Below are 14326 nucleotides of genomic sequence, written 5' to 3'. Positions count from 1 at the left end.
TTCTTTTTCCAGGTGACATTTTGATTGTGTTGATGAAGTTCAGCAGGGACAGTACAGTGAAGTTAACTAGGTATAAGGTTTCTCAGTTTTCTGGAGTCCACGCTAAAGCAGCCCAGGTGATCTTGTGAAACTTCTCAGCTACTTTCTACAGATCCTTGTTTAAGGATTCTAACTCATAAAACATCAACCTTTTTTAAAAATCATATTTAGAGTACTCTCTAAATTTAATTCTCAGAAGGTCAGTTTATCTTATCACAATCCATCATGAGCAGATATTATATCGATGACACTTAGAAAGAAACTGACTTAGACGTTAAATGACTCCATCCAGAATCTCACAGTAAATGTAATCAGCGAACTCAAGAACCAAATCTCAATTTTCTGTCTCTAATATTTTCTAACATACCTCTTAAATTGTTGTCATTTTATGAAAAAGTTAAGGTAATAGAAAGCAGTTGCTTTATATTTTACCATCTTGGACAATTAAGAGTAATAGAAAATCTCATTAATTTAGAGTTCACTAATACAGTTTGAGATTGTTCCTACATTTATATGCTAATGCTTACCTTTGGCACTATCTTTTATAAGCTATGTATGGCCAATTATATTTTATATGGTCAGGACAAATGAAATTAGGTACGTTCTTTCTTAAAGGAGCAATACATATTTTAGCACTTTTGAAGTACATTGAACTTAAATGTAATCAAAGCTCAACACAAATTATACTGGTTCTTAACACAGTCACTATGAGACTTTATTTTTCAGTGCAAAGCATGTGGCCAAGTACTAGCTTTGTTAACCTGGTACAGTTAATATATTCATAAAATATAATCTATTCCCTTTAGAATTTCTATGACTTTTGATGTTCACCAACTCTTTCTTTCCCTTTTACCCAGTTCCTGCAGTGAGATTTAACAAAACATGATTTAACTATATGCCATTTGTTGAATTTCAAGATAAACCTACAATTTTGGTTTTTATGCAAATATTTAAATTTAAAAAAATTTATTCTGCCCTCCCTCTTCTTACTGGATATATGTTGCTGGTTTCTCAAATCTTTCTCTGTGTGTGTATTTCATATGCTATAAATCCATTTGACAGTGATGAATAACTGGGGCTTTAACTCCTCAGATTCCCTCCTTCTATCCCAATAGCATGCTTTCCCCTTTCTCAGAACCATTTGATAAATGATTCCTAATCATATCACGGTAAAGCCCGAGGTGCTTAGCCTGTTTACATTTAAGATTTGTATGTCTATTATAAATATCCAACAGTAGCAAGACCTAAAGTTAGCATAGTCACACGCAACCATGAGAAAGGAAGCGTTATTCTAAGGAATCCAGTCTTCTCCCAGTTCTTTTGTCACTAGTTAAAGAAATTGCTTTAAAATTCTCTGTGGCACATAAATTTCCCCAGATACCCTCCCTCTACAACATACGTAGATAAGGATTCATTTTATAAATAAAGCACAAATATAGACTTAATTCTAAGCTGATTTCAAGTGAAGGTGTAACATGATGATGACCTAATATTGGCTTAAGTCAGCATTAAATGTTGTTTTTCAAAATATATTTAAAGTAGAAGGTGCTGTTTATTACAGTTAATAACCAAAGTTATCTTAGTGGCAGTCAGCACACACTAACAGTGACATAACCAGCAGTCTAAAAGGAAATAAGTATATAAAACTTAGGGGTACATTTGTAAAAGCTGTTGTTATATGACAGACAGAGGCTTAATTGTACTTTCTGTTGGTTATTCATCTAGTTTGATAAGTGAGAATAGATGGAGGAAAGTGAAAGAAGCAGGAGTCAAGTCTTGATTGTTTTTTTCAGATAACTTCCGTGCCCTTTCTTGGCTCTTTTAATTTTGGTCTTTTTCATGTGGCCACCTTGTCTGAAAAAAAAAAAAGCTATTGTCTGAACCCTTATTTTTAGTTTTTAATTGTTAACATCCACTCTTTGGTTTAGCTGGAAGTTTATGTGTCCCTTTGAGGAATAACAGCCAGAGTCTCTTGAACACCTGTGATTTTAGAATGCAGTTCTTAAATTGAGCAGTTCACATTTATTTTGAAGGTTAAACCAAGTTCAAAATACTTATTCTAGTGTTTCAGATAACAGTAGAAAGACTTCTCTAGATTTCCTAGATACCTGTGACGCAGACGATCAGCTAGGAGAGGGCAGATAGGGGAGTGGAGAGAAGCCCCTCCATGTATTTACTCAGTGTGGAGTTGTAACTTGAACATAAAATATTTGCATGAGGATTATTAACCAGAATTCCTCTGTGGACATCTGCCCCTTTATGTGCATATAAATATACTGATAAATACATATAAAGATAAAAGCTGTTAGATACTTTTCAACAACAAAGCAGAATACAATGGTCATACTTTTTTTTCTCTCTCTCTTATTTTAGAAGGCTTGTGTCAAATCTTTAAACAATGGAAGTGGTAAACATGTGAAATAATGTGATAGGAAAAGTAAGATACACTCTTTGTGGAGGAGAAAGTATCAGCGGGTGTAGCCAATTTAAAGTGTCATTGAGTGGGTTATAGAGCCCTGGGAAAAGTCATTTGATTTCACCTGCTTCTGCCAGTTCAGCCACTGTCTTGTTCCTGTTCTGGCCCTGAAGCTTCCAGTTCACTTTAGTTCTGACCCCCCCAGATACCCTTAGCTGTGGGAATAAGTAACAGAACTCTTATTTTTTAAATTTAGAGCATTAGCAGTGTTGAGAGGGTTGAATAACTTTTTTAAAAACAGGTTTGTGCTTGAACAGCAGAGCTTACGTAGTACTTAACCCATGAAAGATACCGTTGATGTTTTCAAATTAATTGTGAACAGGCATTTTTTTTTTTAAACAGTCTGCTCGTCTCTTCATTACAAGTTGGTTTTTATTTAAAGGTATGTTACTGTTTAGCAAGTATCCTTTTACTGAATTATACACATTTAAATTAAACCTAGATAGCATATTAAAAAGCAGAGACATTACTTTGTCAACAAAGGTCCGTCTAGTCAAGGCTATGGTTTTTCCAGTGGTCATGTATGGATGTGAGAGTTGGACTGAGCGCTGAGCTCAGAAAGCTGAGCACCGCAGAATGGATGCTTTTGAACTGTGGTGTTGGAGAAGACTCTTGGGAGCCCTTGGACATCAAGGAGATCCAACCAGTCCATCCTAAAGGAGATCAGTCCTGGGTGCTCATTGGTAGGACTGATTTTGAAGCTGAAACTCCAGTACTTTGGCCACCTGATGCAAAGAGCTGACTCATTTGAAAAGACCCTGATTCTGGGAAAGACTGAAGGCAGGAGGAGAAGGGGACGACAGAGGATGAGATGGTTGGATGGCATCACCGACTCAATGGGCATGGGTTTGGGTGGACTCTGGGAGTTGGTGATGGACAGGGAGGCCTGACATCCTGCAGTTCGTGGAGTTGCAAAGAGTCAGACATGACTAAGCGACTGAACTGAACTAAACTGAAATTAAACCAAATCCATCTGTATCTGTTTTGACTGTAGAGACAGAACAATAATGCACATGTCCAGAGTTGTCATGATGCTAATAGCTAAACAAGTATTTTCCTTAGTGCTAAGGAACACTAGTCACCTTCTAAAATCTTAAGATCAGTTTTTATTGGCACCATTTGAACAGCTCTTGAAAGCTATATTCTTTATCATGGGCTTGGTTATATCTTAAAGAAGAAAAAAGAAGAAAATTAATATGAACTGCCACTCTGCAGACTTCATCTGGTCTTCAGGATGAGCCCGTAAGGAAAGGTGGTGACACGCACGAGTGTCAGTAGTCAGATGTGCCTGTTCACGTGGCAGAGAAGTGGCCGAACGAGAGCCGACACCAAATCTGTGAAACCAGGGTCTGCACCTCTTTTCCCGTGTTGGACATTTCAGTTATGCTTTCATTTTCAACATGGATTCAAGTATCTTGTTTTGACATCCTTGGAATCTTCTCAGATTTTAGTCAAAAGAAATTAGAAAATGCATTAGTTATCAGTATGATTTTTAAGTAAAATACCTCCCTTTTGAACAATTTAGTTTACTTCATCAGTCATATTAAATATGAGTGCCAGGTACTCCGAGGGATACTCTGGAATACTGAGGCCAACCTAGTGGGAAAAGTGACAAATTTCCTAAGTTACCTTCCTGTGAAGCCCGTTCTGTCGTCCTGGGGCAGGGGCAGGGGGTGGGCAGAGTGACTGACCAGCGGCTTTCCCGCCCAGGAGGCTCTGCTGCTGCCTGAGCTGCACGGCCTGGTGTGAAGATGTCACCTTGGGGGCCAGGGACTGCAGAACTGAGGGGAGAGAAACATTGGTTCCACACTGCTGCTTGAGTCCTTCTTGGTGTTCCTTAGGAAGCTTCGGCTATTCCTTCTAGACTTTTCTGTTGAGAAAGACAATGAGGAATGTGCAGGGGGCCCTCGGGGTTCAGTGATTGGCATTAGACTGGGTGCCCTGCCCGTGAAGAGAAGGCACGTCCCTGCCACACTGCGTGTTTTCCTGTAGGAAGCAGAGGCTGTCTGTCCAGCTGGGCCTTGAGCCATTCAGAAGGACATGCTGAGCTTCATGGGAAGGGAGGAGGAGACTGGGATAAAGTAGGACCAAATGCTGCTTTTCAGAGATCCATGCCACAGACGGTTTTAATAAACAAGTATTTGCTTAGATGTCATGTATTAGATACCTAAAGGACTTTGTAAGCTAATGGAAACAGATAATTTAGATAATATGGAGTCTCAAAAAGATATCAAATAACCAGTCTGCTGCTTTCTCCTTAAGAATTACGTTCTGGTTTTTTTTGAAGGAAAAAAATAAATGATTGTTTTTAGATTCAAGTTATAATAAATATTATCTAAAGCAGAGACATTATTTTGCCAACAAAGGTCCATCTAGTCAAGGCTATAGTTTTTCCAGTGGTCATGTATGGATGTGAGAGTTGAATTGTGAAGAAAGCTGAGTGCCGAAGAATTGATGCTTTTGAACTGCGGTGTTGGGGAAGACTCTTGAGAGTCCCTTGGACTGCAAGGAGATCCAACCAGTCCATTCTGAAGGAGATCAGCCCTGGGTGTTCTTTGGAAGGAATGATGCTAAAGCTGAAACTCCAGTACTTTGGCCACCTCATGCGAAGAGTTGACTCATTGGAAAAGACTCTGATGCTGGGAGGGATTAGGGGCAGGAGGAGAAGGGGACGACAGAGGATGAGATGGCTGGATGGCATCACTGACTCGATGGACATGAGTCTGAGTGAACTCCGGCAGATGGTGATGGACAGGGAGGCCTGCTGTGCTGCAATTCATGGGGTCACAAAGAGTCGGACACGACTGAGCAACTGAACTGAACTGAAAGTTCAGGGAGTACGCAAGTCAGCCATCTTTTCAATAGCATTCTTAAGCTCAAAAAGATCTCCTTTTAAAGGTATCATCACTTTATTGTTTTAATTATTCAGGTAAAGCTTACCTATATATCGTGGCTGTGCTGGACCTTCACTGCAGTGCATGGGCTTGTCTGGTGGAGCCTGGGCTCTGGAGCCCATGGGCTTCGGTCGTGTGGCTTGTGGGTTTAGTTGCTCTGCGGTGTGTGGGATCTTAATTCCCCAACCAGAGACCAGAGATCAACCCCGTGTCTCCTGCATTGTCATGCAAATTCTTAACCACTGGACCACCGGGGAAGTTCCCCCCAAAATCTCTTAATTGGATTCTTAGAAAAGCGCAGCCTAATGCTAACCACATCTGCTTACTTTGTTCATTTCTTTTTTTCATTCTTCATCAGGAAAACTGTTTTGTTTTAGGACATGTCTGGCATTCCAGGTCAAAATGCTTTTTCTAGTTTAAATACATTGAACTAGCCAATACAACTTTTTTATACCTAACAGCAGGAATTAATATTGGTTGTGCTCACTTTTAAAAATGTCATGTTACATTAAGGTGATTGAAAGAGTGTGCTTTGGAGATAGATCTAGATTTCCATCCTGTCTCTAAAGCTGATTTAGTTTTGTTTAATACAACCTTTTAGGTAAAGTATTAATAGTCTATTTCAAGAGAGAAACTACTCCACCTTGGTCCTTTATTGCTTTTATAGATCAGTGTACTGTCACCCGGACCTACCTGTTCCTTCACAAGTTCTGGTTCTTCAGTGCTGCCTACTACTTTGGGAACTGGGCCTTTCTTGGGGTAAGTACAGGCATCCCAGGAATGCCATGACCATTAGTGGCCCATTTATGGATGGGTTTGGATTTTAAAGTCAGTGCTTTCTGGGAGATTTCAAGTTTGAGAAATAACATACGGCCTGTTTACCTCTGCAGGTGTTCATCGTTGGGTTCATCGTGTCCTGCTGTAAAGGGAAGAAGTCGGTCCTTGAAAGGGTAGATGAGGATGACTCAGACCTGAGTGATGACGAGCCCTCTCTCTACTCCGTTTGAGGGCCTCTGGCCTGCAGCGTTTACAGAGCGGACTGCATCTCATGTGCATTTCAAAGTGTCAAACTAACATTAGGATGAACTGACTAGCTTTCATCAAAAATGGGAGCATGGCTATTAAAAAACTATATTTTTTATGTTTTCTGAAGTGACATTATTGTATCATAGATTAACATTTAAAATTGCTATAATAATAACTATGTAAACACAAAACTACCGGCTTTGTGAGGGAATGTTTGTGGAGATTTTTTTGCCTCTAGTGTATAATAGTGTTGAATTGATTAAAAACCCTCCAGAGTTAATATTCCCTTGATCATTTTTTAAAAACATAATAAATCACTTGTACCTGTGCCTTTTGGTCTCTAGAGTACTGTGGAATTTTCAAGTGTCTATATCTGATTGTCAAAAAATAATATTCACAGTATAGCTGAATACTAAATATTACTCCTTTATGCAGCTTGTCTTCTAGTCTCTAGATTAAATTACTAGTGCCACTGAAATAGATTTCATGAGCACATTTCAGGCTACTTGGTGTCTCAGATATATTGTTCATATAGTAATCCATTAGGTATATTGTCACCTCTCAATATTTAAGGCACATACATTGTTGTAAATAAGTAACCTCAAAATTTGTATTCCAGCGTAAATGGGAGTATTGTCAAGAATAAGTAATCCTGAAAAATGAGTGAACTGATCAGTTTAAAACATATGACAATATTTTGGCATTAAAGATAGTTTTTCATTCTAAAGATTTAGAATTTGCAAAAGATATAGGGAAAGCTGTATAGTATTGATAGGGCATTTTGAACACATTCTGGATAGTGAGAATTCATCACAAGTTATATTCTAGTTTACGAACATAGGCAAATTAGAACTCATAAAAGGCACATAGTTTGATTCTTGAAATAAAATACCACTCAGTTCAGTTCAGTTGCTCAGTCGTGTCCAAGTCTTTGTGACCCCGTGAATCCCAGCACACCAGGCCTCCCTGTCCATCACCAACTTCCAGAGTTCACTCAGACTCACGTCCATCGAGTCAGTGATGCCATCCAGCCATCTCATCCTCTGTCATCCCCTTCTCCTCCTGCCCCCAATCCCTCCCAGCATCAGTCTTTTCCAATGAGTCAACTCTTTGCATGAGGTGGCCAAAGTACTGGAGTTTCAGCTTTAGCATCATTCCTTCCAAAGAACACCCAGGGCTGATCTCCTTCAGAATGGACTGGTTGGATCTCCTTGCAGTCCAAGGGACTCTCAAGAGTCTTCTCCAACACCACAGTTCAAAAGCATTAATTTTTCGGCGCTCAGCTTTCTTCACAGTCCAAAATACCATTAAGCTTCTGAAAAAGATGTAGGAGTTAGCAACCATCTCTCACTCAGTTCTTCTCTCTATTAATTTTTGTGCCACCTTGCTCTGATTCTTTGTCTTTCTGGATAAACCTTCACACCCTTCCTTTGGTGACCCTTAATGTTCTTCACCAAGATTCTATTTCCTTCTGTCCTTATTTCACATTTTATTTCCGGACGATTTCATATACCCTCGCTTTCCATCTACAGCCATGTTGCACTGGAGCGGTTGGGTGCTAAAACTAAGATTTCAGGGGACAGACAGGAAAGGGCTGTTGTTGGCTGCACAGAGACAGCTTGAAGGGGATGGAGTGTACTGTGGCTGCAACCAGGGGTGTATGCAGAAGAAGCCCAGGTCTGCCGTAGAGGTGAGCACAGATGTGGCGTGAGCTCAGTGGGAGGGGTGGGGCCAGGGTGGCCTCACCCTGTGGGCTCACAGCGGTTGTGGTCTGCCCCTGAGTCCCCATTGTCTACATCTGACCTAGTGCCACCTCCACAGGCTCTGCCAGTGCACAAGCACTACAGGTTGCCCACATGCAAGGTGGGGCTGAGATCAGAGCTGACCCCCAGGGGTCATGCGGTTTAGGAAGTAGGGGTGAATCTGAGCCCCCCACACACACAGCTGGGCAATCTGTCACCAGTTTTGTAAACTTGGCACCTATAAGACATCCAAGTGGACTGTAGGTGCACCGCAGCTGGGACAGGTCTGGCCCTGGAAGCTTGGGCACGTGCTCATGAAATCAGGCTGGGGTCTGATCTGCCTCTGTGATTCCCTTGGTGGGCCCACGTGTACGACTGCTGTGGTCCTGGTACCGGCCTTCAGTGGTTTTGCACTGGTGGCCTTGTGAACAAAGCCCCTGAGGGACACAGATGGTTGCTGGCATTCCCACGATTGGAGCAGGGCTGATGGCAGTGCCCAAAACAGTGTCCTTTGTGAGCCACAGAGAGCACTCCCCAGTGGATATTCCAGCAAAGGAATGCTCAGGGCTCCTGCCTCAGTGGGAGAGCCCCAAACTCACTTATTCACCCCACAGCTCAGAAGTGGTTTGGGGTATTGTACTTCAACAACTAGCAAGCAGACGCCGCTCCACAACAGGGTGCTGACAGCCACCGAGCAGAGGGGAGGCCCTGCTTGCTCCCTGTCTAGCGCAGGCTCTCGTCACCACCACACTCGTCGTACCCTCTGTCAAGGCGGAAACAGCCAGCACGCTGAGGAAAGACATGGCATCCACACACAGTCAGCCCTCAAACCCCAAATCCTAACACCGTGCCATCTCCACAGGGACGCTCCCACATTAATCAGCCCTTCAAGAACACAGGAGATAACTGTTCCTTCTGAACTCATGAGTGAAGTGAAGTTGCTCAGTCATGTCCAACTCTTTGTGACTCCATGGACCATAAGATCCTGCAAGCCAGAAAAGAAAAGGGAGGGAGGGAGGGAGGAAGCAGAGGCTGTCTGATCAGCTGGGCATCAAGCCATTCAGGACATGCTGAACTTCAGGGGAAGGGAGGAGAGGAAGAAAGGCTATCAATAGAAATGCAACTTTTTATGCCAGTGTGGATGGGAGGGGAGCTTGGGGGAGAATGGATACGTGTGTGGCTGAGTCCCTTCACTGTTCACCTGAAATTATTACAACATTAATCAGCTATACCCTGATACAAAATAAAAAGCTTTAAGAAAATGCTGATTACTGTAAACAGGAACCAGAAACTGTAAAGAGAAGCTGAGAAAAATTATAAAACTCATTTGCTGAGACAAAAGCTGAGCAAAAGACAGTGAATGAAAGTGGAAGTCACTTAGTAGTGTCCAACTCTTTGTGACCCCATGGACTGTACAGTTCATGGAATTCTCCAGGCCAGAGTACTGGAATGGGTTGCTGTTCCCTTCTCCAGGGGATCTTCCCAACCTGGGAATTGAACCAGGGTCCCCTGCATGGCAGGCAGATTCTTTACCAGCTGAGCTAACAGGGAAGCCCTTAGAAGTAGATTGAATAATGCAGAAGAACAAATAAGTGATCTGAAATATAGAATAATGGAAATCACTCAATTAGAACAGCAGAAAGACAAATGGAAAAAAAATGAAAGCAATATAGGAGACCTATCTGATAATATAAAGTGAACCATATGCACATAATAGTAATCCTAGAAGAAAGACAAAAGGGTTTGAAAGTGTATTTGAAGAAATTATGGCTGAAATTTTCACAGACCTAAAGAAGGAAACATATCCACGTACAAGACACACAAAGGGTCCCAAACAAGATGAACCCAAACACTAAGACAATGCTTTTGAACTGTGGTGTTGGAGAAGACTCTTGAGAGTCCCTTGGACTGCAAGGAGATCCAACCAGTCCATTCTGAAGGAGATCAGCCCTGGGTGTTTTTTGGAGGGAATGATGCTGAAGCTGAAACTCCAGTACTTGGGCCACCTCATGCGAAGAGCTGATTAATTGGAAAAGACTCTGATGCTGGGAGGGATTGGGGGCAGAAGGAGAAGGGGACGACAGAGGATGAGATGGCTGCATGGCATCACTGACCCGATGGACGAGAGTCTGAGTGAACTCCCAGAGTTGGTGATGGACAGGGAGGCCTGGTGTGCTGCGATTCATGGGGTTGCAAAGAGTCAGACATGACTGAGCGACTGAATTGAACTGAAAGGATTCTAAAGGCAGCAAAAGAAAAGCAAAAAGTTAATTACAAAGGAACCCTCATAAAGCTATGAGCTGATTTCTCTACAGAAATTTTGCAGGCCAAAAAGGAGTGGCATGATATATTCAGAGACCTAAACGGGAAAAATATGCAATCTAGGATACTCTACCCAGCAAGATTGTCATTTAGAAGAAGAGACAAAGAGTTTCTCAGACAAGCAAAAACTTAAGAGAATATAGCAATTCTAAACCAACCTTAAAATTTTTTTGAAAGGCCTTCTCTAAATAAAAAAAGAGGAATCTATAGGAAAGAGAAAATCACAATTGCAAAGTAAATCACTTAAGCCAGTAAACAGATTTTTTAAACAAAGTATTTTTTGTGAAAGTGATGATAACCACAATAAACTGCAAAAGAATAAACACGAAGATGTAAGAGGATATCTAAATCAAAACACGTCAGGGAGGAAAGTAAGCAAATGTTGATTTTTTTTTTTTTAATATGTTTGAGCCTATATGACTAACAGTCTAAAGCAAGTAACTATAGGAAGGGGTTAACACACTTGAAGAACAGGGTAACTACAAAATCAAACAGTACAGTCACAAAAATCAAAACGAAGAAAACAGAAGCATAATACAAAAGAAAATTATCAGATCACAATAAAAACAACAAAAACCAAGAAGAAATACAAATCAAATGGCAAACAATGTAAAATGGCAAAAAATAAAAGAGGTTATGTATCAATAATTACCTTAATGTCAATGGCCTAAATGTTACAATCAAAAGTCAGAGAGTGGCAGATTGGATATAAAAAACAAGAGCTTACAATGTGCTGCCTACATGTGACCCACTTTAGGGCAAAGGGCCCAAATAGATGGAAAGTATCAGAATAGAAAAAGATACTTCATGCCAATGGAAATATCAAGGAAGCAGAGTTGCAATACTCACATCAGATAAAACAGACTCTGAAACAAAGGCCATAAAGATTAAAAAAGGATACTATATAATGATAACAGGATCAATAGAAGAAGAGGATATTATACTTGCTAATATATATGCACCCATATAGGGGGACCCATTGAGTTAGACAAGGCTGTGGTCCATGTGATTAGAATGGTTAGTTTTCTGTGATTGTGGTTTCAGTCTGTCTGCCCTCTGATGCCCTCTCTCAGCACCACTGTCTAACTAGGGTTTCTCTGACCTTGGACGTGGGGTATCTCCTCCTGGCCACTCACCACTCCAGCACCGCTTAGCCGTCACAATGAACAAAGCTAGTGGAGGTGATGGAATTCCAGTTGAGCTCTTTCAAATCCTAAAAGATGATGCTGTGAAAGTGCTGCACTCAATATGCCAGCAAATTTTGAAAACTCAGCAGTAGCCACAGGACTGGAAAAGGTCAGTTTTCATTCCAGTCCCAAAAAAAGGCAATGCCAAATAATGCTCAACTACCCCACAATTGCACTCATCTCACATTCTAGTAAAGCAGTGCTCAAAATTCTCCAAACCAGGCTTCAGCAATATGTGAACCATGAACTTCCAGATGTTCAAGCTGGTTTTAGAAAAGGCAGAGGAACCAGAGATCAAATTGCCAACATCCACTGGATCATCGAAAAAGCAGGAGGGTTCCAGAAAAACATCTATTTCTGCTTTATTGTCTATGCCAAAGCCTTTGACTATGTGGATCACAATAAACTGGAAAATTCTGAAAGAGATGGGAATACCAGACCACATGACCTGCCTCTTATTTGGCAAAACTAATACAATTATGTAAAGTTTAAAAAGAAAAGAAAAGAAAAGAAAAAAAATAAATATTAAAAAAAAAAGAAATCTGTATGCAGGTCAGGAAGCAACAGTTAGAACTGGACATGGGACAACAGATTGGTTCCAAATAGGAAAAGGAGTACGTCAAGGCTGTATATTGTCCCCCTGCTTATATGACTTCTATGCAGAGTACATCATGAGAAACGCTGGGCTGGAGGAAGCACAAGCTGGAATCAAGATTGCTGGGAGAAATATCAATAACCTCAGATATGCAGATGACACCACCCTTATGGCAGAAAGTGAAGAGGAACTAAAGAGCCTCTTGATGAAAGTGAAAGAGGAAAGTGAAAAAGTCGGCTTAAAACTCAACATTCAGAAAACAAAGATCATGGTATCGGGTCCCATCACTTCATGGCAAATAGATGGGGGAACAGTGGAAACAGTGTCAGACTTTATTTTTGGGGGGCTCCAAAATCACTGCAGATGATGATTGCAGCCATGAAATTAAAAGATGCTTACTCCTTGGAAAAAAAGTTATGACCAACCTAGATAGCATATTCAAAAGCAAAGACATTACTTTGCCAACAAAGGTCTGTCTAGTCAAGGATATGGTTTTTCCAGTAGTCATGTATGGATGTGAGATATGTGAGATTTGGACCATAAGGAAAGCTTAGTGCCGAAGAATTGATGCTTTTGAACTGTGGTGTTGGAGAAGACTCTTGAGAGTCCCTTGGACTGCAAGGAGATCCAACCAGTCCATCCTAAAGGAGATCAGTCCTGGGTGTTCATTGGAGACTGATGTTGAAGCTGAAACTCCAATACTTTGGCCACCTGATGCAAAGAGCTGACTCAGAAAAGATCCTGATGCTGGGAAAGGTTGAAGACAGGAGGAGAACGAGACGACAGGATGAGATGGTTGGATGGCATCACTGACTCAATGGATATGAGTTTGAGTAAGCTCCGGGAGTTGGTAATGGACTGGGAGGCCTGGCGTGCTGCGATTCATGGGGTCGCAAAGAGTCGGACATGACTGAGCGACTGAACTGAACTGACTGATAGAAGGACCCAAATGCATAAAACAAATACTAAGACATAAAGGGAGAAATTGACATGAATACAGTAATAATAGGAGACTTTAACATTCCACTCACATCAATGGACAGATCTTCTATACAGAAAATCAGTAAAGAAACATAGATCCTAAATGATCTAATAAAAATCTGGGCCTGATAATTTCACACATTACGTCCCCCAGAAACAGTACACACATTCTTTTCAAGTGTACATGGAACATTCTCTAATTGACCACATCAGTTCAGTTCAGTGGTTCAGTCATTTCCGACTGTTTGCGACCCCATGGACTGCAGTTCGCCAGGCTTCCCTGTCCTTCACTGTCTCAGAGTTTGCTCAGACTCACATCCGTTGTATTGATGATGCCATCCAACCATCTCATCCTCTGTCGCCTCCTTTTCCTCCTTCTTCAGTCTTTCCCAGCATCAGGGTCTTTTCCAATGAGTTGGCTCTTCACATCAGGTAGCCAAAGTATTACAGCTTCAGTTTCAGCAACAGTCCTTCCAATAAATATTCAGGATTGATTTCCTTTAGGATTAACTGGTTTCATCTCCTTGCTGACCAAAGGACTCTCAAGAGTTTCCAACACCACAGTTCAAAGGCATCAATTCTTCGGCGCTCAGCCTTGTTTATGGTCCAACTCTCATGTCCGTACATGAATACAGGAAAAACCTTAGCTTTGACTAGACACACCTTTGTTGGCAAAGTGATGTCTCTGCTTTTTAATACACGCTCTTGGTTTGTCATAGTCTGCCTTCCAAGGAGCAAGTATCTTTTAATTTCATGACTGCAGTCACAGTCAGCAGTGATTTTCAGATCCAAAGAAAATAAAATCTGTCACATGGCTCAGACAGTGAAGAATCTGCCTACAGTTCAGGAGACCTGGGTTTTATCCCTGGGTTGGGAAGATTCCCCTGGAACCAGAAATGGCTACCCATTCCAACATTCTTGCTTGGAGAATTCCATGGACAGAGGAGCCTCACAGGCTGCTGTTACGGGGTTGCAAAAGAGTTGGAACGACTAACACTTTTTCTATTTTTTCCCCTTTTATTTCCCATAAAGTGATGTGACTGAATGCCATGATCTTAGTTTTT

At 41.3% G+C, this 14326-nt stretch overlaps 1 protein-coding gene across 1 annotated transcript in view; it reads left to right on the top strand.

The window, feature by feature from the left end:
- LMBRD1 (LMBR1 domain containing 1) overlaps nucleotides 1-6765 on the top strand; it is a 132504-nt gene extending 125739 nt beyond the window's left edge. The window contains exons 15-16 of the mRNA XM_027550855.1: nucleotides 6077-6168; nucleotides 6300-6765. Of these exons, the coding sequence (XP_027406656.1) occupies nucleotides 6077-6168; nucleotides 6300-6416 (209 nt within the window). The 3' untranslated portion in view covers nucleotides 6417-6765. The remainder of the gene's footprint in view (nucleotides 1-6076; nucleotides 6169-6299) is intronic.
- The last annotated feature ends 7561 nt before the right edge of the window (nucleotides 6766-14326 follow it).

This window comes from Bos indicus x Bos taurus, chromosome 9 (assembly GCF_003369695.1).
Source record: "Bos indicus x Bos taurus breed Angus x Brahman F1 hybrid chromosome 9, Bos_hybrid_MaternalHap_v2.0, whole genome shotgun sequence".
NCBI classification, from domain to species: domain Eukaryota; kingdom Metazoa; phylum Chordata; class Mammalia; order Artiodactyla; family Bovidae; genus Bos; species Bos indicus x Bos taurus.
Note: the sequence above shows the minus strand (reverse complement) of the source record. Positions and strands in the feature narration are given on the sequence as shown.